Source organism: Crinia signifera, chromosome 5, assembly GCF_055691185.1.
Source record: "Crinia signifera chromosome 5, ASM5569118v1, whole genome shotgun sequence".
NCBI classification, from domain to species: Eukaryota; Metazoa; Chordata; class Amphibia; order Anura; family Myobatrachidae; genus Crinia; species Crinia signifera.
The window spans coordinates 225,447,236-225,474,253 of NC_139221.1; the positions used below are offsets into that span (position 1 = coordinate 225,447,236).

A 27,018-nucleotide genomic window follows, 5' to 3' on the forward strand; every position below is an offset into this window, starting at 1 on the left:
TTAAAATGAAAACAATGGGCCTAATTCAGACCTGATAGCGATGCACCTTTTTTCTCTCAATCGGCAAAACGATAATGCATTCCAGGTGGGACAAATGTAACATGCGCAGTGAGTTAGATTTGGGTGGGGTGTTTTCAAACTGAAATCTAACTTGCAGTGCTGCAGTGCAGGTGGGGCAGATGTAACATGTGAAGAGAGCGTCAGATTTGGGGGAGTTACAGTATTTTGTTTCTGTGCAGGGTAAATACTGCCTGTTGTTTCTTTACACTACAATTTAGATATCAGTTTGAACACAACCCATCCAAATCTAACTATATCTGCGTATGTTACATTAGTCTCACCTGCAGTGCAACACGGTTTTTGTCCATTTGAGAAAACAAAGTGCTTTACGATCAAGTTTGAATTAGGCACAACATTTGAAATGCCCAATATACCTGCAGTTAGTTCTCCTGTAAACATGGCTGGACCAGAATGCATTGTACCCCACTTAACCTATGTATTAAATTGCTACTAATGTAACTATAAACCACCTGAAGCATATTACGGTACTTTCTCATTTTTGTGGCCACAGCTACGCCAGTTACGTTAGCTGCTACTTAACCACTATGTAAGGATTTTCGGCGAGGGACAGGTCAGGAATCTGTGCGCACCACCACTCTGGGTCCATACCACCACCTTGGGTCCACGCCACCCTCCTGTGTCCACACCACTATCTATTACCTTTAATAAAGTTGTGGCGAGCAAAGGGGAGCCGAGCTCGCCACCGAGCCCGAAGCGTGGCGAGTGAAGTGAGCCCGCTAGGGGACAATGGTGCTGCTGTCCACTCATGAGCTCGCCATGCTTTGCTCGCCACGCTTCGGGCTCAGTGGCTCGCTACGCTCCACTTCGCTCACCACAACTTTACTAAAGATAATAGATGGTGGCGTGGACACAGAAGGGTGGCTCACCGAAAATAACCCTCGCGGCTCACCATACAGTAACTATAAACCACCTGAAGCATATTACGGTACTTTCTCATTTTTGTGGCCACAGCTACGCCAGTTACGTTAGCTGCTACTTAACCACTATGTAAGGATTTTCATCGAGGGACAGGTCAGGAATCTGTGCGCACCACCACTCTGGGTCCATACCACCACCTTGGGTTCACGCCACCCTCCTGTGTCCACACCACTATCTATTACCTTTAATAAAGTTGTGGCGAGCAAAGGGGAGCGGAGCTCGCCACCGAGCCCGAAGCGTGGCGAGTGAAGTGAGCCCGCGAGGGGACAATGGTGCTGCTGTCCACTCATGAGCTCGCCATGCTTTGCTCGCCACGCTTCGGGCTCAGTGGCTCGCTACGCTCCACTTCGCTCGCCACAACTTTACTAAAGATAATAGATGGTGGCATGGACACAGAAGGGTGGCTCACCGAAAATAACCCTTCGCGGCTCACCATACAGTACGTAAGTTCCGTAGCGTAAACAGTGGCCGCAAAGATGAGGACGTACCCATATTACTTACTGCTACTCGTTCAGGCTTCAGAATTACACAGCTTTTACTGCCCAATAAGCTTTGCAAGGTTTTTTTTGTGAAATTACACACATGTAATTCATGTAAGCACTTAAACTTTATAATTACAACTCTGCTGCTCTGAATATTAATACATTTATCATGCTTTTAGTTGTGTTCACCTTTCAAGATGTATTATGAAAACAAGATGTATTATGAAACATTTTAATATAAAATCAGTTTTATGCTATTTTTTTTAATAAATAAATGTTTACGTAAAATATATAAAAATGTTGAAACATTTTTGGTTAATCACTTGATATTGCAGCGGTTCTTATGTAGTTCATTTTCTTTGTGGCATATTTATGACTTTGTATTTCAATTGATAAAATCGCAGATCAAGGCCATAGTGCCAACAAGTGATTTGTAAGGCGAGAAACCTGTTTGATACCACTGCAAAAGATCACACAAGATTCGTTCATGTGGTTCTTGTATGATTCATTTTGTGGCACTACAATTCAAACACTACATATTCTTGGGGATGACCATCACTATAACTATGAAAGGGTTGCCCATAAAGAAGCATGAAAGAAACAGTAGTATGTCAAAAAGAAACTCACCTTGTCTGCTGGCAGACATTGCAGATCCAGGCCTTGTCTTTCTTTTGGTAGGAGCTGCAGTTCTTGCAGATGTTAAACTTACAGTCCAGACACTGGCGCTTTGAGTTGATGAGAAAGGTGAAAGGAGAGCAGCACCTGATGCAGCAATGCTCGTTAAACTTCTGCTGCTTTGACAAAATTGAACACTTGTTGCCTTCTTCATCCAGCTTCTGCTTTAATTCACTGGAAATATAAAAGGAAAGAGTCTTTCAACTTACTGGACACACTAAAACATCCCAATAAGATTTTATATTTGTCTTTTCATAAATTAAAAACTGAATATAGCAAATAAAACCAAAAGGACACTATTATTGTACAGTTCTTAATGATATTTTATGATGGCTCATTGGACAAAAAGGGGTAAATTTGCTAAAGTGTCTAAAACTGAAAAGAGGTGACATAGTAACAAATCAGATTCTATAATTTTCTATGATGCTGTAGATGTGGCACGAAAAGCATAATTCCACATGAAGTTAATTTCGAACAGCAGGATCAGGGTTTAGGGCAACAGCATCAGGGACTGATTAGCTCCAGTCCAGGTTTTTCTTAAGATCTGATGTGAATCATTGTTTGGTTAATCACAACACCTGTGGTTTGCTTTCAGGGAAGTAAAGTACTGTGAGCGGCACAGCTTCCTGGCCGTGCAGCATACTTCCCAACATGACCCTCTCCAGGAGGGACACAATGCTCTGCTCCTGGACTTCCCTCTTAATGTATGATTGCCATCACCTGTGTTGAAACACCTTGGTAATCAATAAACCTGTTCAACACAGATAATGGCAATCATACATTACCAGGGAAATCCAGGAGCAGAGCATTGTGCCCCTCCTGGAGAGGGCCATGTTGAGAGGTAAGGTGCAGGATTTCGGCATCCGGCAGGGTACGGAGCGTGTGAAATAGCCCATAGGCTTGGGGTGAGGGGGACTACGCCAGTGACCTCTTGAGTGTTGTAAAGCCTGTGTTTTGCCAGCTAGAAAACCTGCTATGCTGTAACCTGTGAATTGCCAAGCTGTCAAACCTGTATGCTGTCTACCTGCTTCAAATAAAATAAAAAAATTATTTTTATCTAGTATATGGGATCTTTTCCACATCGAGAATTAATAGACACACTTGTCATTTTTAGAAGCTTTAAAAATGTTACCCCTATGGGGGGTATTCAATTATTGACAGAATTTTTTTCTTTATTTTTAGGACAAATTGGATTCACCTGATTTAATGCCTGTGCTGATTTTTCACCGGGGTGAAAATTTTGGCATGGGCAAAAGCCATTTGCACGATCCATGTGTTTTTTTCCCCACAAATTGTGGGCATTTTCGCCCCCAGTTTTGGGTCAGTTTTCAACCATGACTATGTGGCGAAAAAAAAGGGGAAAAGGCATGGGTGAAAAAGTAGTCAACAATAGGAGAAAATGGCCACAATTTAATAAAGTGACTTAACTGAATAGCCCCCTTAGAGTTTACTGAATTTTAAAAAGACAGGTGGACAAAATTATAGGAAAAGATTGTGTTGTATTAAATGCTTGGGCATTTGCAATATTCAGATGTTAAATGCTACTTGTTTACTATACACTAAAGTTTCATGCATACATTCAGATCAGTTTAACAATGGGGTTGATTCAGAAGTGGATGTGGGAGAGATCGGTGCTATGTCTTCCATAGTAGCGGATCTGAGAAGTTATGTACTGTAAATGATTTACGTGTCATCTTTTGAAATGATGCGCCAACCGAGGACTTCTCAGATCACCTGCATGTGTCTGAAGACACGGCACTAGATTACCATTGGGAACAGTGTACACATTGGACATCTCAGTAATCCCAAAGGTGGTCATACACTATTCCGACTTCTCGTTTGTAGTGTATGGCCAGCCAATCCCTCTTTAGCCTTCTGGGATCTACAAACACAATTTCAGGATTGCGATCCCAGCAAGTATTGCCGGAGACTGTGCGATCTGACAGATCTTACATGTAGCACTTGAGATTCTGATGCATCCAGCCCAGAAATCGTGAGAAAACAGGCAAATCGCATGTGTTTCTTGATCCGATCGGATGCGTGGTCATGTGCGGATCAAAAACACATGCTCCACATTTCTAGGCTTGATGCATTGGATTTGGGTGAAATCAGGAAATCAGGAAAGAATGCTCAGAAGGGTCAAGTTCAATGTTCATCCATGCCACATTCAATAGAGACTGCCGTTGATTGATCTACTACCAACAAACATGTTCTGTCTGAAATTTGCTCACAGTCCCTTACTAACAGAAGAACTGAAGCTTAGCGGTTTGGTCTGTACAATGTCATATATGTCATAATTGGTACGTATTTTATAAACTCTTATAGTTCCCATGCACTAGTCTGATTTGGGCTTATTTGACCCAATCCATCAGATATTGACCCAATCCATCAGATATTGGCCCAAATCGATGTGTTTGACATCCTATTGGATCAGATACGCGGTCTCATTGGCATCAGACTGGAAACGGAGGTCGGACCTGCATGTACTGTAGGTCTGACCTCCGACTTCGACCCTCTCCAGGCAGTGGGGAACAGGGTCAAATGCAATACATCAAATGTCAACGGACCACATGCAATGTATTGCATGCGATCCTGCTGCCAGGGAAGGTTTTGGGTGGTTTAAAGGGGGGGGGGGGGGTCGGATGACCATACACTGCTGCGATACATCTCACTAGTGTATGGTAAACTTACATCCTTGCATAAATTAAATATTTTTGCATACATGCAGATGTGTCCTCATACACTGTGGCTTTAGTCCCAGCAAATGTTTTAGCTATATGCAGCTTGTTGATTGACATATTTTTCCACACAACAAAATACTGCAAATAATCCTTCATGCTCAAAAAGACCATATTACAGTAAATCACTTTCTAAATAGAAAACAATACAAATACCAAAAGCTGGGTTTTGTCAATGTACTTTCCCACACAATGTAAATCACTCAGAACCTAGAGGACAATGGATGTGATATTGCACTCACTCAGTTCCTCTGCATGCACATTCTCCACTGTCCATGGAACAAAACTGACAAACCCAGCATGAGAATGATAGCAGGCCGAGATTGCAGAATAACTCACAACTCTAATGAGATTCTCTGGGAGGAATCGCACAGCGCTCTCAGCATCCATCAACCGCAAGCGAGCTAATAAATGAGCAATCCATATAGCAAAGTGTTATGAGCCTTGTCAGCAATTTGTGGGTTAAAGCATCTGTGACATCACAACAAGCATATGCGTAGTCGCAGCATCACTCGCATGATAATTATTCCAATCGTTTCACAGAAACATCCACTCCCAACTAGTTATACTAACTGACTGCTTAATGGTGCATTCCACAGCATCAGGCTACTATTTGCTTTTGTCAAAATTGTTTTACATTGACACGGACAATTACAATTAATTGGTTATAACTCATTTCAAAGTATTGAAACAACTAAGACTTCACTGTTTCAGTCACAGCACATAAACAATTCCAACTGTTAATGATACCGCAAATGCCATTTTCCATTTGAACAATTTTAATAATATCATTTTATAGGAAAATAGTAGTCTGGCTATACTGCTGTTTGAGCACATTGTAGGAGTGGATTTAGGTATTATCTCAGTGAGATTAGATGACCTGTGTCTCTCCAGCTGTTGGTGAGCTGTGGCTAACAGTATGCTGTCATCTATGCTATAAAGCTGTCCTGTACTGCATTGTGGAAATCACTATCTGGAGAACCATTTGTGCCTACACTCCAAGATGTGATAAAGTTACTGCTCACACCACACCACATGTCAACAAAATGTTTATAAAAAGTCATTAACCAGTGTAATGTCCGGTCGATAGTACCTAGGTCGAGTCAATAGGTGGACACCATGGCCAGTATTCAATGCCGGTGCGAGCGGCCGGCGAGGGGGTTAAACTGCGAGGATCACAGAAAACCAGTGATCCTCGCAGTTTAACCCCCGAGCCAGCCGCTCGCACTATGCAACGTTCTGGGGGAATCCTCGCCGTCACAGAACTGCGAGGATTCCCCTAAACTGCGAGAGCCGCGGCTAGTGCAGCAAACTCGCTGTAATTAGCCTCGATTCTCACAGCTTTTGGAGGCACATTCGCAAATTCCCCCTCGCTCAAAAAACGGAGCGAGGGGGAATTTGTGAATGAGGGGTGTCAGTTGAATACTGACAGGGTGAGCGGTGACTGCGAGCAAAAAGTCCTGCTCGCAGTCACCGCTCGCCCACGGCATTGAATATAAGCCCATATGGTGGGGGTATGGGTCCATAGGGTGGATAGAACTTGAAATAGGTCGAAATGATTTAGGTAGACATGGCCATTAGGTCGACACAAGCATTAGGTTGACATAAAAAAGGACGACATGAAAAAGGTCGACTTGAGTTTTTCATGTTTTTTAGGGTGTCTATGTCGACTCAATTCGACATGGACATCGTATAAGAGTACAACTTCTCCTGGCATGGCTCACTTTGCTTGCCATGCTTCGGGCAGGTTGCCTCGCAATGCTTCAGGCATGGTGCTTCCGCACACTATTATATTCTCTCTCTCTATGCCCACATGGATAGTAAAGTATGAAAAACCACCTTTTGAAAACTAAAAAAAAACATATGTCGACCTTTTCCATGTTGACCTAATGCTTGTGTCATCCTAATGACTATGTCAACCTATTTTATGTGTCGACTTATTGACTGTCAACACATCAAAGTAACTGTCGACCTAATGCTTGTAGACCTAGTGACCGCATCACCTCTGGTTGACATTGACAAGGTTGACACATGAAACGGTCGACATGAGGTTGTTTTTTATTGTTTTTTTTTTCTCTACTTTTTCATACTTCACCATCTACGTGGGCTCTGAATGGGAAAGTGTGCCAGGCACATTAGTAACATAGCGTGGCTCCTTGCCCAAAGCATGGCAAGCGAAGGAGTAAACTAATTTAGGGGTCCATGTGCTGAAATCTACAAAATGACACCAAAAAACATAAAAACTCCTGTCAACGTTTTCATGTCAATCCGTTTTTCTATGGCAACCTTTTGCTTGTCGACACAGTCCGTGTTGATCATTTGGCGGTGACCTATTACTGTTTGATACCTTAACCATCCAATTTGCACACATTCTGCATAGGGTGTACAACAAAAAATCCCTGTATTTATTTATTTTCTAAAGTTTGGTAGCCCTAGATATAAGGCATAGACACCACAAAGATAGAAATGTCTCATTTAAATATGTAGCTTCTATCTACATCCACACTTTAGGGAACCACCAATAAGTGGTGTAAGATGAGGGAAAGTTAAAATGAGGAAAAAGTCTGAATTGTAAAGTGCAAATTGGAAGGAAAATAAAATCAAAACACACAGGTGAGTATACAAGTGATCGCTTGTATTGTTTAATTAAACAGTGTGCTCCAACATGTAAAGTGCCTTTATATCTATCCCCCACTGGCTGCTGTAATCCTGCTATGGCTCTTAAACTTGTGCTTGGATAATCACCTTCTCTGACTCATGTCCCTGAAGCCCTGAACAAACTACAAGTTTTGGTGCTCCTCATGTAAAAGCGTACAGACATTATTTTGCAGACTATGGGCCTGATCGATGCCTGCTACTAGATAGCCACCCGGGCAGAGAGAAAACCCGCCTTGTGACAATCTGTGAGTGAATTGTGAAAATATTGCAATCCGGTAACCTGTCGCACATCCGTACGCAATTCGCTCACCATCAAATGATTTCTTCAGTCTGTGCAAGTGTGACCTTTAAACAACTCTGCAACAGAATTAGGGGGTTATTCTGGTTGATTAGCAAGGCTGCAAATTCATGGCCCTGCGAGTCCACCAAACCCTGCCTTGCAAATGGTTGGCTGGTGCCACCCATTCGCAAGCACATTCGCAGGCCTCAGGAGAATGCCCACATCTTTCGATGGTCGCGGGTGTGCAGCTGACATCCGGTGATGTCAGCTGCCCGCCCCCTGCATTTCCATCATGCCAGCATTAGCATCAGAACACCCAGCATGTTTGCCGTGGGTGCACAGAAATGGGCATGCACACAGCGCTAATATCGGTCCCCGTGCGAACGCAGGGCAGTTGCCAGAATCAGGCCCTTAGTCTGATCGAAGCCGGAGCTGACTTAACAAAACCCCCTTAAAATGCCTGGGCATGCACCTGTTTTTTCTGATAATCACAGAAAACGTTCAATTACCACCCCCAAACGCTGACTTCCTGTCCGTGAAATTGTGATGGGATTGGGATTACTGTAGATATTGTCACTATTTTGGCTCACGCCTGCACTATACGATCCATACTCCGGCACAGTCAAACTGATTGTGAATTCGCATATCAGCGATCAACTCTGAATAAGGTCCTATATTCTATTGTCAGCTTAGAACCCCCCCACCCCCACCCCCACCCTCTGTAAACGTCCTATTTAATAAAAAGCAGTGTAACATAAATGTGTCCACAGTCTGCAGTTTGCAAACATGGCCAGCAGATGGAGACAATGCTACTAGTCGTTTAGAACTGCATTGCAACAAAAATATACACTAGGTTAAAGCACCAAAAGCTTCAATTCTCTTTGTAGAGCCAGATATGCTAATGAGGGATTGCTCTTTTATGTGGTTTTCTAAAGGTGCCCATACACGGTGTGATTTGCGGGTAAGATGCGTGCTCCCACGCACATCCCATCACACTCTTCAAAAAGTATGTGCTGCACATGGTTTTTGAACTAGCTTCGGATCACATCCCACGCAAATCACACTCAAATCACATGCGATGCCATTTAGTCCAAAACGCATGCAATGATTGCAGCGTAAAAGCAATGTCTGTTCCTTTTGGAGGAACAGAAAAAGGGCGCCTATTATATGAGGTGTCTCCCCAAGAGCAGCTGCTGGGGTCCAGGGGTAGTCAATCCCTGTGAGTACTACTGTAATGATTGCAGCGTGTATGGGCACCTTAACTCAATATTGTCTGAATTTGCTGTGCAGCGATCAGTGTTTTGTGGATGAACTGAAGGTGGATATCAATAAAACACCTACTGAAGTGGTAACGTTTTGCATTAGATTCCCCGTTACACAGCACAGCCTTTTATATGTATGTACAACTAGACTTCTTTCTACCAAAGCCCTGTGTATGTTTTTTTGATGACGTCAAATTCCGCATGACCATGAAATGAAAGCATCCAGGAATGTAATTTTGGCAAACAATTAGATGAAGCATTATAAGCAGCTTTGCCTTTGAACACAGCTGCTGTACAAAAACATGCAAAAGAAGCAGGAGGTGTCTTGAGTAAACAGCCACCTCCTGCATGCTTGTGTGATCTGCTGTTGGGTCGGAAAGTGCAGCATATCATCTGCATGTACATTGGCCACCTTACTCAGGATGGCTGGACTTGTTCATGCTGCTGGGACAAGTGAAGTTGTGTCAACGATGCAGCCACTCCCACAAAACAAGGGCGCCACACCCTCCCAATTTCCAGGAACGCTGCCCATGATGGGTGCAATATATTATTATTATTATTATTATTATGAAGAGGATCAGTTTTTTTATATAGTGCACACATATTCCGCAGCGATTTACAGAGAATATTTGAACATTCACATCAGTCCCTGCCCCAGTGGAGTTTACAATCTATGGGGCAGATGTATTAAGCCTGGCGAAGAGATAAACTGGAGAAAAAGTGGAAGGAGATAATGCACCAGCCAATCAGCAGTGTTTGAAATATGACAGTTGGAAGTTGATTGGCTGGTGATTTATCTCCTTCCACTTTTTCTCCACTTTATCTCCAGTTTATCTCTTCGCCAGGCTTAATACATCTGCCCCTATATTCCCTACCACATACGCACACACAGACATCCTAGCAGGGCCGGCGCCACCACTAGGCAGCCTTAGCTGGAGGGCGGCCACTTGGAGCAGCCCCCCCTTCCCCCAGATCAGGTGAGTGGCTCCCTCCCCCCCCCCCCCCCCCCCCCCGGAGCGAGACGCTGCTCCAGTCCCTCTCTCTCTCTTCCTACACCCCCCCCCCCCACCCCCCGGGGCGCCCACCTCCCTTCCCGCCTGGGGCGCATCGGCTCCTTGCACCGGCACTGCATCCTAGGGTTATTTCTGGGGGAACTAATTAACTTACCAGTATATTTTTGGAATGTTGGAGGAAACCGGAGTACCCGGAGGAAACCTACACAAAACGGAGAGAATATACAAACTCCACAGTTAGGGCCATGGTGGGAAACAAACCATGACCTCAGTGTTGTGAGACAATAATGCTAACCATTACACCGTCCATGCTGCCCAGATTCAATAATGTCTAGATCGACCCCAAAAGGTCGACTCTGGAAAAGGGTTGACACAAGCAAAAGGTCAACATGGAAAAGGTCAACACAAGGAAAAGTCTAAAGGCACATACACACTTGACGATTTTCAGCTGAAAATCGCTCAAAACAGCCGTTTTGAGCGATTTTCGGCTGAAAATCGCCTAGTGTGTATGGCCCAGAGATTGCCCACTAGCGATGATGCGCGCTCCGGCATCATCGCTAGGAAAGTGGTTCATCTGCTGGTTTTACCAGCAGATGAGGCGATGATGGATGGTTTTTCATCCGTCATCGCCATGTGTGTACGCTGCCGGGCTGAAAGATTAACCACTTTCAGCCCGGCGGACTGCCCCTCGCCCCCCCCCGCCCCCTCGCCTGTCATACTCACGGCACCCTGCGCTCTCCCTCTGGCCGCCCGGCTGCTGCTGCTGCTGCTGCTCCCCGGCCAGGTTAAACACCCGGCTGGCCCCGCCCCCCGCCCTGCACAACACGGAGCAGACAGCACAGAAGTGCTGTCTGCCCAGCTAAACACACTGACCACCAATGTTTATATATTTCTGCCCACTGCCACCAATGTATTAATTTAAAGGCAGCAAATATTGTTATTAATATTATATAAATATATATATATATATATATTATAATATAAATATATATATTATAATATATATATATATATATATTATAATATATTATATATATATATATATTATAATATATATTATAATTATATATATATTATATATTATAATATATATATATATATATTATATATTATAATATATATTTATTATAATATATATATATATATAAAATTATATGGCCAGGTAGTGCCCCAGGCGGGGGGGGGGCGCTCCGGCACTACTCGCTCCATTGGGGAAGGGGGTGTGATGCGGGTGCCGCGTTGCTCCACGGGGTATCGCTCCGAGGGAGGGAAGGGGCTGCGGGTGATGCGGCCGGCGCTGCATGGCTCCAGGGGGGGGGGAGGCGGAGAGGGCTGCCACGTCGGAACCCTTGGAATCCAAACCCAGCCCATTTATAATGAAAGATTGTCAGCAAAGTCTTTCGCCCTTCTGAAAATCTCTTGCTCTTTGGGGACAATAGCTCAGTGTGTACGCACTACTTTGGTGAAAGATATATCTATCAAAGATTTTGGCAAAGTCTTTTGAAATGAAAATCTTCAAGTGTGTATGGGCCTTTAGTGGGGTGTTCCCCACTATTTTGTGTCAATGACAACACCAGGGCACGTGGCCCCCAATTAGTGTACCGTTTCTCCTTCGCTCGCCATGTTTCAGTTTCCAATCAGAATACATGTGGATGGTAAAGTAAAAATAAGTTAAAGACATTTTGCTTGTGTCATCCTCTTGACCACGTCGACCATATGTACTGTATGTCGACTCATTAACTGTTGACCTAGACATAGTCTATAAGCCATCCAGAGACTTGTGGTGAGGGAAATACCAGTTCTCAATGTCAAAAATGACACTGTCCCCCCATGCAGATGGTGGTGCATGAGCAGTCAGCACTACAGCATGCGCAGACTGAGAACATTGGGGCAGATGTATGATCCGTCGTTATGGGGGAGAAGGGTATCAGCGCACGTTATGTGCACTGATACCGCTTCTCCCCCATGTATGAAGGAGCCGGGATGCGGTAATGGACAGGGGCGCTATGCTCCCCTGTCCATATCGGCGCTGCTATCAAAATGATAGCAGGCCGAATGTATGAACGGTCAGCATCGCTGACCGTTCCGCACGAAGCCTGCTTTGGCTTCGCCAGCATCAGGCTGGCGAAGCCCTATCTAAACAGCAGGGACAGCGCTGTCCCTGCTGTTAGGTCTGGGCTGCGCTGGGGATCTCGCGTGAACAGCGAGATCCCGCACATGCCCAGTGCGGCCGGCCGGGGGACAGGAGATAGCGCATCAGTATTAACTGATGCGCTATCTCCAGAAAGGGACATCGCCGGAGGGGGGAGTTAACGCTCCCCCGCTTCGGCAGACAAGATGTTAATACATCTTGTCGATGTCCCTTCCTGCTTCGCCTCGCTAATGAGGCGAAGCAGGAAGTATCATAGCGGCGCGATAAGCGCTGCTATGATACATCTGCCCCAGGGTCCGCCAGCCACTAGCATTGACACTACGTACAAATCTGAACCATGCTTGAAGATTGTAAAACTGAAAACCATTTTGCTGTGCTGACTGAAACCTTTTATCCTTTTCAGTCACATAAAGGTCTTGTTTATCACACTGAGTTAATGGGTTGTCCTAATCTGAAAACTGTGTGAATTGGATGACAGCAGCATTTTATCCTCTTTCTCCCAGAAACCAGGGACATCATTGTGCCATTTCATGAATACCTATTCAAAGTTCTGTCATCTGTCACTGAAAGGTAATTTAACATCATGCTGACCATTGCTCTATTCCCTGCCACATTCCACAATGTCAGAACTAAAGTGTCTGTGCGAATATTTGATAACTCATAAAGTATTGCTGACATTAGCTAGCCAGAATATTGTTTAATGTCCTGAATCAAATCCGCTAAAGCTTTATCGTGACTTAAATTCAAGTTTTAATTCCTAATTTACCAAATGTTATCAGATTCTGGAAGGAGGTTCTGGAGCTACAGTATTCAATTCAGTGCACTGTTAAGTCAGAGAATGCCATGACTTAAACCGTAAGTTTAGTCGTGAGAACCCGAAATTCTCCGACTTACAGTAAAAGGAAAACTCCTTCTCAAATGGACAAAACCATGTGCACACTGCAGGTGGGGCAGATGTAACTTATGCACAGAGAATTAGAATTTGGGTGTGGTTTTACTCAGGGCCAGTGTAAGGCTTCTCAGCACCCTAGGCAAAACTTCAACCTACTCAGCCCTCTCCCCATACTGCCACCAATACCCACTTTCCAACCCCCTACTTGCTTAACATTCCAGAAAGGCAGAGAGGCTCCAAAAAAATCTGGTGGTCCACCCAGCCCCTGGGGAATGTGGGCAAGTCCCCTGCTTTTCCTGAAGGTCCCCTTTGCCACCCACAAGTACAAGAGTAGAGTACAAAGAGGAGGGGCAGCAAAGAAGGGAAGTATGCCTCTTAGGAAAGTACGGAGGAGAGTTCTTAGAAGTTCCACAACAGACACCTGCAACAAGGATCCTCATAGACATCCTTGATTTTATAAGCAGATTGGTGCCCCCCCCCCCAGATCCCGGTACCCTAGGCAGCTGCCTAAAGCTGCCTAATGGTAGCACCGGCCCTGGTTTTACTTCAAATTGAAATCTATATTGCAGTGTAAAAATAAAGCAGTCACTATTTTCCCTGCACAGAAACAAGATAACTCACCCAAACCTAATTGTCTCTGCATATGTTACATCTGCCCCACCTGCAGTGCACATGGTTCTGCTCATTTGAGAAGGAATTTGCCTTTGCGAGTGAACCAGAAAAAGGGCCTAAGTGCATGCTAAGGGCAGGAAACAGCATTGTGGCAGTAGTTTAGACAGATTTCTGCTCACATCACAAAGATTCGAATGATAACAATCTACATTAGTATAATCGAATGATGTTTGTGCGTGTGTATGCAAGTAAGTAAGTTTAATTTATATAGCACACTTTCTCCAACAGGACTGAAGGCACTTGAGGGGAGATTACCCTTTAACAGTGAATGTATGGATGTTCCGCGATAACTCTTGAACTAGGGATGCCAATCCCGGGGCATTTTTTCAATCCTGGAATTCGGATGGAGTCTGGGCGGGTGGCGTCGGGTGATGGTCCGGGAAGTGCGGAATGCTGGCGGGAGGGCAAGCGGTCTCATGGAGGCGGCCGGGGGGTCTCATGGAGGCAGGCGGGCGGTCTCATGGAGGCAGGCGGGCGGGCAGTCTCATGGAGGCAGGCGGCGAGAGGTCAGTGCGGGCAGAACGAGGCGGCGGCTGTTGTGTGGCCTGCGCAGCGTGACCTCTGACGTCGGCACGCTGCACAGAGCCGCACTGCCCGGGACTGGAGTAGCCGGGTAGTGTCTGAGCATCAGATCAGACGCTGCCCGGCATTAGACTGTGCATGCGCAGTCTAATCCCGAAATCCCGGGATTGAAAGCTCCAATCCCGGGATTAAAATCCTGGCATTTTAGCGGCCAAATCCCGGCATCCCGGCGATCCCGATCCCGGGATTAGCCAGCCTATCTCGAACGCTTTAACTAATCTTCTTCAAAGTTTGCACACTAAGTTATCATCCTAACCTCTGCAGACAAATTTTTATTTTTTTTGCAATTCAAACAGTCTGGTTTAAATGTTTAAATTAATTGTATTTTTTTTATTCAAGAATGGTCTACATTGAATGTTGAATGATGTTAATGTTCTTATTTTAAAGTGGCTCACCATTGGATCTGCTACTAGAGCTAGGGCTGTTGAGCCTCACTAGACATTAGACTTGAAAGGGTTAAGGGACATCTAAGTTGGAAGATGGGTTTAATCGGATGAGCCCATAAGGGTCCATGCTATTTCTGTTGTGTCATGAATTGTGATATGTCATTGGAAAGCTTATGACTTTCTTAATACAACACAATAAACAGACTCCCTTAAGTGGAAACTTAAATGCCTATAAAGGTACATTAAATAAAAAACATTTTCACTTTACAAAACTTTTGACAAACTGAAATTAATGAGCAACTCAATGGCAGAGTACACTGTAGATATCGCTGTGAAATCCATGTATCATCAATCCCCAGTCAGTTATTATTTCTCTTGATTGTTTAATTATTTATTGAGGGTTTTCGGGATCTTCTATACCTGCTGCAACAGCTCCTGCTTTGCTGTGGTTGGCAAGGGTAGGTGGATAGTTGGAGATTTGCTGTGCCTGCTGCAGCAGTTTCTGCTCTGCTGTGGTTGGGTAGGGTAGGTGGATAGTTGGAGAACTGCTCTGGCTGCTGCAGCAGCTTCTGCCTGCTGTGGTTTGGAAGGGAAGGTGAATAGTTGGAGACTTGCTGTACCTGCTGCAGCAGCTTCTGCTCTGTTGTGGCTGGGTAGGTGGATAGTTGGAGACCTGCTCTGGCTGCTGCTGCAGCTTTTGCCCTAATGTGGTTGGGAAGGGTAGGTGGAACAAGAATTGCATTAGCATAAACTTTCGCCGGTCCAGCAGATGGGCCTTAGAACTAGTAGCATAAAATACCATTGCTAGAACTTCCGCCACAATTTGAAGTTTAAGGGACAGAGCACATGAAAATCAAAATTACCAGTGCTGGCTGAAGGAAAAAGAAAATTGCCAGCATTGGCTGGGTAGCAGCTTCTTCTACCAAGTTTGCTGTGTGTGTGGATATGAGTGATTCAATCACTGAAGATATGGAAGGGGAGCACCTGTCTGCCTTGGCAACCACCCTGCCCCACTTACCGGCTTCTGCCGGCTCTGAATCAACCATTCGTAAGGGAACCATCAATGGTTTCACCCACCGACGGTCATCCCTACTTTAATGTTCAGTGAATTTTGGGCCAATCAGTGTCCAGGGGCGGAGATATGCTGTGTCTCAAAACATGACTAAAAGTAGTTAATATTGTTCATAGACCAGGGGTTCCCAACATTTTTTGAATCACGGCACTCTAGAGTATCAGAATTTTTTTAACAGCACCCCATAAAAATATAAAATTAAGTAAATTGTGTTTATATGTCATCCTTAGGGAAAGTTATGTGGTGAGGGACAGGATTCACTTCTGTTTGTCTACATGTTATATGGGAAGCTACAAGCACTGGTTTTGCCTACTATACTGACCAATATGAATTTGAATTACATCTGGACCACTAACCCAAAGCACCCCCGCAAGTGTCCCAAGGCACCCCAGGATGCAGTTTGGGAACCACTGTCATAGACCATTGATGATACCGAATCAGTGCACTGGAGTAAAGAGTAGCTACCAATAAGGAGAGACGGGCATTTTACCATGAGGTGGGACAATGTGTGCTTAGAAATTGCAGTCCTGTATGATATCAACTGATTCTGTTATGTTTGTGTATTTATTTATTATTTATTTATTATGGGATGTTTAACCTTTTAATGAGAACTTACTGTATGTTCTTTATATTAGTTAAATAAAGTATGTTTGATAAAGTATATAATATAAACCATTTATAGTGTTAATTATTAATACTTTATTCCATACACTATCTAGTGCCTAAAAAAGTCTAATGTGCACATATATGTTCACTGGTCAGTACTACTATAGTTTTTTCTACCACTACCTCAGACTCCTGTCTTGTTCCAAATTCCTGCAACGCGGGAGATTGTGGATTGCATTTCAAAATACTCATCAAGAAATCCTGCATTTGCTAATGGTCAGGGGTACCAGGAGAATGTGGTTGGCTTGGGCTTGTAGGAGTCACAGCCACATCCCCAAGATGGGTTCACCGCAATCTCTTGGGAAGTGTCACAGTATCAGAAGAGGGTGCCCAGTGTTCACAACTGGGTGCATCCATGTCTCCAAACTCTGTATATTACCTGTATTTTGTCATGGCGGCCATGCTTTCAGTCAGCAAGCCAAGTATAGCAAGAGGACACAGGGAAGTCAAATTCCCTTCCGTATAAGCTTCAGCGTGTACATACTGTATATTGCATGTTATTAGATAAGACTAGAAGCAATTATTTGCCCGTTCTGTTTTTCCTTGTACCAAATGAAGCTTAAACAAATTGCTTCACACTCTCCTCAGGGTTCTTGCCTTTACAAAGAATGACCTCTACTGGTTTTGTTTAGAAAAGAGATGTGACTTGTGCAGTGAAGAACACGCATCAGCTTGTATTACTTTCAAATGCTTCTTACTTACTGCATTGTGAAAATACCCTATGCCGGCATTTTACAATGAAGAGCCTTTTTGTCTGCAGACACACCTAGGTGTCTATTTGTTTACATTAGAGCAAAATAAAAGGGTATGGGTGACAGGGTCGACAGTAATAAGGTCTACAGTCAATAGGTCGACAGCCATAGGTAGACACATGAAAAAGGTTGACATACCTTAGGTTGACATGGCCAATATGTAGACACAAGCAAAAGGTCAACATGAATAAGGTCGACATGAGTTTTTCTCTTTTTTTGTGTCGAAATGGACACCATATATACGGCTTTGCTCGCCATGCTTCAGGCACTGTTATAATGTAACTTGTATAGTAAAGAATGAAAAAAACGTGAAAAACTCATGTCAACCCTTTTCAGGTTGACCTTTGCGATGTCATCCTATTTTTTGTGTTGACCTTTTCACCATGTCAACCTAATGTATGTTGACCTTTTTCATGTGTCAACCTATGTTCTATCGTCAAATAGTGGTCGACCTTATTACTATCTACCGCATGGGTCTTCAACCTGTGGCCCTCCAGATGTTGTGAAACTACATGTTCCAACATGCATTGCCACATTTTTTCCTATAAGAGTATGCCAAAAACCCTCAGGGCATGCTGGGATATGTAGTTCCACAACATCTGGAGGGCCACAGGTTGAAGACCTGTGATCTACCGCATCCCATATAAAAATGCCTATCATCACAATTTACCACTCTATACTACAGAGGCTACTGAGCAATATTTAGCCGCCCTGGTCATAATGGCCGGAGATGGTAAAGGTAAGCGCTTTACTGACCCAGTCTAACTTGTGATATATGTGTTTGAACTGCTGGGATTCATGTAATCTAACATTCTCCATTCTTAGTATGAGAAAGCTACCATTGGCAACATCCGGCAAATCCTATTACCAATAGGGGTAATGCCATTGCTAAAATTGAATTCTCCATTTATAGCAATTTTTCTCCATAAACAGAGCTGTTATCTGTTTAATAAATATACATTTGGGTATCATTGTTATAGTATATTTGATGCTTTTTGCCTATTCTACTGGCACAGTACATAAAACCTTTTATAGGCAAGTATTAGAGATCCAAAGTATACAAAATGCTAATACATGGAATGTACTTATGGTCTAATATGCTCAACAGCGCATGTCATATATTTTACAGATCCCAGAACAGTTATGTTCTGGGATCTGTAAAATATATGATATGTGCTGTTGAAATCTGACTGCACCAGTCAATTACTCTTTGGACTGTCTATGGAGAAAATGCCCTATAATGTATATCCGGAATTCAATACTGGCCTAGTTTCAAGGGACAGTAATTCATTTTGTTCACTTCAACAATGGCTGGGTCATGTACAAAGTATCTATGGTTTTCTAAATGCATTTATTTTGCCACTCCAAAAAAAACTTGTGTAAATTTCGATGCACTGAATTAAATACCCTAAATTCTCCTAGAATATTACATTTCCCAGGCCATTAAATAGAAATATCACCTACAGTATCATATGAATGATGCACAACCATCTAGACTTAACAGCTGAGTAAATACTAATACCTATGTAGGCAAAATATACAATTTATAATTAGGGACTGTAGGTATATCAAACAATACTTTGTAGACCCAGGTTTTGGAGAAAACACTATACCTAAAACCATCAATAATCAAAATCACCTTCTCTAGAGGCTAGTTTACCAGTTAATTTTGCTCCAAAGTAATCTGGAACAGCGAAAGGCCCAAACATTCAAGATGGATTAATGGTGACAACAATGTACATTAAATTTCATCCATTGCAGTTTTCAATGTCAACAACTTAAACAGTCTTAAACTATATTTAAATAGATATATTTACATTTAAATAGAATGTAAAACAATTGTTGTTTTATTTATACCCAGCTGAGAAAAGTAATTGTGAAGTTAATGAACAGAATCTTTAGTGTTTTGTTTCAATCACCATTTTGAAAGGTGTGCTAGTAATACAGGTGTGCTTTGATTTATGCTTCACAATGATTGGTGAATCCACCTTTTTAACTGAGCAAGCCGACACTATTCCCTTATCTTCTGAGGAAACCATCAGACACTAGGACGGAGAAACGCGTAAAGATTGGTAATACTGTCTGAAACTTTGCCCTTTGCTACTGATCCCTCTGACATTTATTCTACAAACTCCACTGCTGCACCCCTTGCCCATACGGACTTTACCATCTCCTGCAGGTGAATTGGAGGAGAGCAGGAGAGAGTTTGCGGCGAGATTCCGGTCACTCCCGGCGCCGGCGCTCATCACAACTGCATCACACCGGTCAGAGAGACCGATACCAATCACTTTGGCATACCACCCCCCCCCCCTCCATCTACAGCGGCTGGATCATAGTAACTCCCGAGTAGAGCGGTCACTACAACAGCGCCACGCCGGTGGTAGTGATCGATGGTGAACAACTCTGACTGCACCGCCTCCTCTCTATCCCGCTAAGGTGACCATCATCAAAGCCAGTCCGTTTTTCACTCTATGGAACACAGTGAGTGACTTTGCAGCAGCATCTGTTTGGACAAGGTTATCCCGAAAAAAACAGCTTCATCTCATGCTTCATCATTACTCACCGTTATCATATTTCATCATTGTACACCGTCTACCCCTGTTCCCCGCAAGGTTTTAGGTTTGACCATCTACCAGCCGAGTGGTAAGAGAATTCAGGAATATATTCATGATTTCATTTCCCTCTCAATTTACAATCAATTATGGACTATATTTACATGCTCGGGAGTTCACTAATAACGGCCAAATTACAGCATATGTTAAATGTGTTTAAATTGTTTTAAATATAACTATTAATTATATGTGCTTATTAAATTTAATATTCATTATTTTAATAAATAATTGGTGATCAATACAGTGCGCTCTGTCAGTTAATTTTATTAAACTATATTTAAAGCCAATTACAAGATATTTACCAAGTACAGTACCTAATTCATTGCTCTGAGATATTTAAGATTCTAAACTCATTACTATTAACCAAAACTCATAACTATTAACCCAAACTAATTTCTTTTAACCAACACTCATTCCAATAACCAAATCTCATATCAATATATTTAACTCATTCCTATAAACTTTACTAATTTCTATAATCCAAACTCATTCCTATATATCCCAAACTCATTCCATAAAAAAATACAAACCCATTCCAAAACACTTTTACTCATAGCTATAACTCAAACTCATTCCAATAACCTTTACTCATACCGATAACCCAACCTCATTCCTATAATCCAAACTCATTCCTATAAACCAAATGTATTCCTATGATCAAAACTCATACCTATAGCCCATACTCATTCCTATAACTCAACCTCATTCCTATAACCCAACATTATTCCTATAATGACTGATTCCTATAGCATTTACTCATTCCTATAACCCATCCTCATACCTATAAACAAACCTCATTCCTATAACCAAGCCTCGTTCCTATAACCCAACTTTAATCCTATAACCCATCTAATTCGTATAACATTTTCTCCTTCCTATAACCCAAATCATTCCTATAACCTTTTCTCATTCCTATAACATTTACTCATTCATATAATGTTTACTCATTCCTATAACAAACCTCATTCCTATATCCCAACATTATTCCTATAATCTTTACTGATTCTTATAACCTTTTCTCATTCCTAAAACCTTTACCAATTCCAACAATGTTTACTCATGCCTATAACCAACCTCATTCCTATAACTCAACATCATTGCTATAACCTTTTCTAACACCTATAAGCTTTACTGATTCCTATAACCTTTACTGATTCCTACAGTATAACCTTTACTGATTTCTATAAGCTTTACTGATTCCTACAACATTTACTCATTTCTGTAACATTAACTCATCATATAACCTTTCTCATTCCTGTAGCCCAACCTCATTCATATAACTCAAGCACATTCATGTATACTGTAGCATTTACTCATTCCTATAACCTTTCCTCATTCCTGTCATGTTTACTCATTTCTATAACACAACTTCATTCATATAATTTAAACTCATTCATATATAACCTTTACTGAGTCCTATAACTTTTATCAATTTATATATCCTTTTCTCATTTCTATAAACCAAACTCATTCATATAACCAAGCCTCATTCCTATAACCCAACTCATTCCTATAATGTCTCATTCCTATAACCAACCTCATTCCTATAACTCATCCTCATTCCTATAACATTTACTTATTCCTATAACCCAACTTCATTCATATAACTCAAACTCATTCATATATAACCTTTACTGATTCCTATAACCTTAATTTCTATAATATTTTCTCATTCTTATCATCTTTACTCATTCCTATAACCAGGGTTGCCTACCTGACCATCTCCTTCAGGGAGAAAATGCTCTGTTCCTAGACTTCCCTGGTAATGTATGATTGCCATCACCTGTGGGGAGCTAGGTAATTGATAAGAAAGGCGTTTCACCACAGGTGATGGCAATCATACATTACCAGGGAAGACCAGTAACAGAGCATTTTCTCCCATAAGGAGAGGGTCAGGTAGGCAACCCTGTTATAACCCAACCTCATTCATATAACTCAAACTCATTCATTTCATACTGTATACAGCATTAACTCATCCCTATAACCTTATTTCATCATATAGCTCTAACTCGTTCCTACTAAATAAATTTTAGTGTGAAACCAATTTCTACAAAAGGAATGACTATCACTTTGATTTTATTCTAACTCTTTTCCAAAGCACTCTCATCTCCATTCCTTTTAAATATTTAGCATCCATTGAGGCATCAGCATGGACTCAACTTATGTCTGAAAGGGGTTTCCCTGGGATTTTCCCAGGTCTGAGGTTTAATGCGAAAGTCCTAGGTAATTATGCAAATATTATAAGTTCATGAGTGAGGAGCATCAACAGCAATTCAGTCCACTTGAACCCACCTCTGTTGTGATAGTTACAGTATCCTTAATACAGACTAAAATTATTTTGTTGAACAATGTGCAGGTAAACTGATGTGCATTCAACAAAATGCCAACACCAATTTCAGAGTGTGTGAATATGGCGTGTAACTGATTATGTTAGGCTTTTCTGACATTTTAAATAATTAATGGAATAAGTGAGAAATACCCAATACACAAGAAGCTATTATTGGTATTTAGTAAGGTCCACCAGCATTTGGTATCTTGCTTGCTAACATTAAACAACGTTGTTGACTTATGCAAATTATTTAATTAATTAATTAATGATGGAAAGAAAAAAAAATAAACAAGAAAACAAATTACTCACAAAAAATAAATAGCGTCCGTCAGCATTACCCGCTAGTGGCACAGATGTAAGACAACAGGCCACTTTGTTACATTATAAATATGTTGGAAATCCAGTGCTGACACACAGTTCATTCCAGCCTCATAAACATTCTGTGCTTCATAGTAAAAACATTCTATTGTTTCCACAGCAACCATGACTGCCTCATAATTACTTGCTTACATCTGTCTCACTCTCACTGTCTCTCGCCTGTTGGATACAATCAAAAATACATATTAAAAAAATCACTAGAATAAAATGATAATAAGTAGTGCCCCCCATAGTTATATTATAACAGGTTGAATATCCCTTATCCAAAGTGCTCGGGACCAGTAGCATTTTGGAAAATGGATTATTCCGTATTTCAGAATATTTTTATATTTCAATGAGGTGTTGCATGTGTTGTATAAGCACATCAAACACATGAAATACACATAATAATAATATTTTATTTGTGCATGAAACAAGGTTTTAAAACATGAAACTGTTAGGAACAGGGAGATCTCGCCTACCCTAACTCCGTTGTCACCCCTTGGAGTTGGCGGACGCGTGCTAAGCTAACCTTCACCAATAATAGCCGCGTTCATGGGAGCCCGTTAGTCAGGCTCCCACCCCGATGCCACCTGGTCTTACTAGTGACAACGCAGCCGCCAAGGCCGGAGGTAAACAAGGGGAAAATCTACCTAAGAAACCAAGGAGGCGAGAACCACCCTTCCCCACAGAGGGGGGTGTCAGTGGATAGCGGACTGGGCTGGGACCCGCGGTGCTAATGCAGTGGGCAGCAGGCCAGACAAAGTACTGTGGCCAAACTGACTGGTATCACAATACACAAGGTGTACCCAGGTGCTGAGTATACGGTATGCTGACACAATCCAAGATGTTGACGGGTGTAACCATACACAATATGTTGACACAATAAGAACTGCTGACGGGTGTAACAATACACAATATGTTGACACAATAAGAACTGCTGACGGGTGTAACAATACACAATATGCTGACACAATAAGAACTGCTGACGGGTGTAACAATACACAATATGCTGACACAATAAGAACTGCTGACGGGTGTAACAATACACAATATGCTGACACAATAAGAACTGCTGACGGGTGTAACAATACACAATATGTAGACACAATATAAATGACAATAAGGGAGGCAAGGAGTGAGTGTCTCCCAACTTATCTGAACACCAAGATGTCAGCAGGCAGATGCAAGCAAGGTATCTGGAGGCAGCCAGGAACAGGGACTAGAAACCAGGAACCACGGGTGAGCAGGAGCCTGGAACCGGAAACACTCAGGACGCCAAATCAGGAGCTATAGCCGGCGTCTGAGTGTCCCAGTGTCCAAGTTTAAATAGCGCGCCAAGCGCTACCCTGACGCTGCGTGCGGCGTCATGCACACCCCTTCCTCCCTGCGGCCGCCAGGCGTCCTCCGTCGCCTTGGCAACCGCTGCGGCAGGGGAGGAAGGGGTTGTACGCCGGCAGCCTGACTGTCTGCCGGAAGTTCCCGGCTGATGACGCGACGGCGTCGCGGTAACCCGGCAACCGCCGGAAGAACAGAGGAGACTGCCGGGCGAGCGGAGGCGCTGCCCGTGCAGCTCCTAACAGTACCCCCCCCTTGAGGAGGGGTCACCGAACCCTTACAACCAGGTTTGAATGGGAAGGTCTTAAAGAACTCTGCTTTGAGCCTGGGCGCATGTAACAAACGCTCAGGCACCCAGGACCTCTCCTCTTCTCCGAACCCCTTCCAATGGACCAAAAATTTCAGTTGACCCCGAACAACCTTGGAATCCAATATCTGTTCTACTATGAATTCTTTGTGCCCTTGAATGAGGACTGGTTCGCGGTTGGAAGCAGGCCCTGATTGGGAAGCCATCGAGGCTGGTTTAAGAAGAGAGCAATGAAAGACATTATTGATCCGCAGTGCTCTGGGGAGCTGCAACCTAAATGCCACCGGATTGACTTGAGCAGTGATCAAAAATGGACCGATGAACCTGGGCCCTAATTTGGGACATCTCTGGCGAAGCTTAATGTGGCGAGTAGACAACCACACCTTTTGCCCCACTTGGAAAAAACATGGTCTCCTATGTTTGTCAAAAAAAATTTTTGAACGTGCTGAAGATTGCCTCAGAGCCAAATGAACCTTTTGCCACGACTTCCTAAGGAAGGACACTGTGGAGAAGGGCGGCCGAGAGGAATCCCTTGGAACAAAGAAGGAGTTGCACTTGGGATGGAACCCGAAATTACACAAAAAAGGCAAGCTTTTGGAGGCCGCATGATACGAGTTGTTATAAGCAAATTCTGCTAAAGGTACCAGTTCGGCCCAATTGCTCTGACATTTGGAGATGAAGCAGCGTAAATATTGCTCCAATGCTTGATTGACCCTTTCGGTCTGCCCGTTGGACTGTGGGTGATGCCCGGAGGAAAGACTGACCTTTATTCCTAAACCGGAACAAAAACTTCTCCAGAACCTGGCCACAAACTGAGATCCCCTGTCAGAAACAATATCCAAGGGAAGGCCATGGAGTCTGAAAATATGCGAGATAAAGAGTTGTGCCAATTCTTTAGCAGTGGGAAGTTTACGCAAGGGAATAAAATGTGCCATCTTGCTAAAGCGGTCGACCGTGACCCAAATGGTGGTAAAACGAGAAGAAGAAGGAAGGTCGACAATGAAGTCCATAGAAATATGGGACCATGGCCTTTCGGGAATGAACAATGGCAGAAGAGTACCCACTGGTGATGACCTGGGAGATTTATGTCGAGCACATACCGGACAAGAAGAGACAAAACGAGCAACATCCTGTTTTATGGTGGGCCACCAAACCGCCCTAGACAAGTGCTCAAGGGTCTTAGTAACGCCAGGGTGTCCAGTGACCCTACTGGAATGAAAATCTTTGAGGACCAAATTTCTGAGGTGTTTGGGAATAAACAGTCTATTATGTGGAGTCTCCTGAGGAGCAGAAGGCTGAGAAGCCAGGACACGGGAGGCCAAGTCCTGAGTCAGACCCGCGAAAATGACAGAAGACGGGACAATGGGTGTATCTTTGAGTCCAGTGCTCTGACAAGTCTGGAAACTACGAGATAAAGCATCAGCTTTGACATTTTTGGGGCCGGGTCTGAACGTAATGATGAATTGAAACCTGGTAAAGAACAACGCCCACCGGGCTTGTCGTGGGTTTAATCGTTTAGCAGACTCGATGTAGGCTAGGTTTTTATGGTCGGTGATCACAGTGATGATGTGTTTGGCCCCTTCTAACCAATGACGCCACTTCTCAAAGGCCCACTTAATGGCCAACAATTCACGATTCCCGACATCATAGTTCCTTTCAGCTGAGGAGAACTTACGGGAGAAGAAGGCACAAGGATGAATCTTCTGATCATGAATGTCCTTCTGAGAAAGGACAGCTCCAGCCCCTACATCCGAGGCGTCAACCTCCACAATAAAAGGAATTCTGGGATCAGGGTGATGTAAGACAGGAGCTGAGCAGAAGGCCTTCTTTAATTGATGAAAGGACTCAACGGCCTGTGGGGACCAAATTTCAGGATTGGCTCCCTTGCGAGTCAGTTCCACAATGGGGGCAACAATGTCAGAAAAGGACCGGATGAATCTCCGATAATAATTGGAGAATCCTAAGAATCTTTGGATGGCCTTGAGATTGTTAGGAAGAGCCCAGGACATGATGGCTTGAACCTTGCTGGGGTCCATGGAAAACCCCTTAGGAGAGATGACATAACCCAGAAAAGAGACTTGAGCAATTTCGAATTCACACTTTTCGAGTTTGGCATATAATTGATTTTCACGCAACTTCTGAAGGATCAGGCGGACGTGTTGCCGATGTTCAGAAAGTGATTTGGAAAAAATCAAAATGTCGTCTAAGTAAACCACAGCAAATACTCCCAGGAACGGCCGGAGTACTTCATTGATGAAATCCTGAAAAACTGCAGGAGCATTGGCCAAGCCGAACGGCATCACAAGATATTCGTAGTGACCTGAATGTGTGTTAAAGGCTGTTTTCCACTCATCTCCCTTTCTAATCCTGATGAGGTTATATGCTCCTCTAAGATCAATCTTGGAAAACACCACCGCTTCCCGGATTTGATCAAACAACACAGAGATGAGTGGTAACGGATAGGAATTTTTTACAGTAATTTTGTTCAAGGCCCTATAGTCTATGCAGGGACGCAAAGATCCATCTTTCTTTTCAACAAAAAAAAACCCTGCACCTACAGGAGATTTAGAAGGACGGATGAATCCTTTTTCGAGACTCTCTTTTATGTATGAATCCATGGCCTGGGACTCAGGTTCTGAGAGGGCATATAGACGTCCCTTGGGCAATCTGGCATTGGGAACTAAGTCTATAGCACAATCAAAGGGACGGTGAGGGGGCAACGTATCAGCTTCCTTCTTGGAAAACACATCGGCAAAGTCTCTGTAGGGTAAGGGTAAAGAAGAAAAAACGGGAA

General features: G+C 43.1%; 1 protein-coding gene across 1 annotated transcript in view; it reads right to left on the reverse strand.

Annotated features, from left to right (window-relative positions):
* The window catches only part of MYRIP (myosin VIIA and Rab interacting protein), a 419,901-nt gene that overhangs the window by 219,958 nt on the left and 172,925 nt on the right, over positions 1-27,018 (reverse strand). The window contains exon 3 of the mRNA XM_083188579.1: positions 2,109-2,330. Coding sequence (XP_083044705.1) covers positions 2,109-2,330 — 222 coding nt within the window. The remainder of the gene's footprint in view (positions 1-2,108; positions 2,331-27,018) is intronic.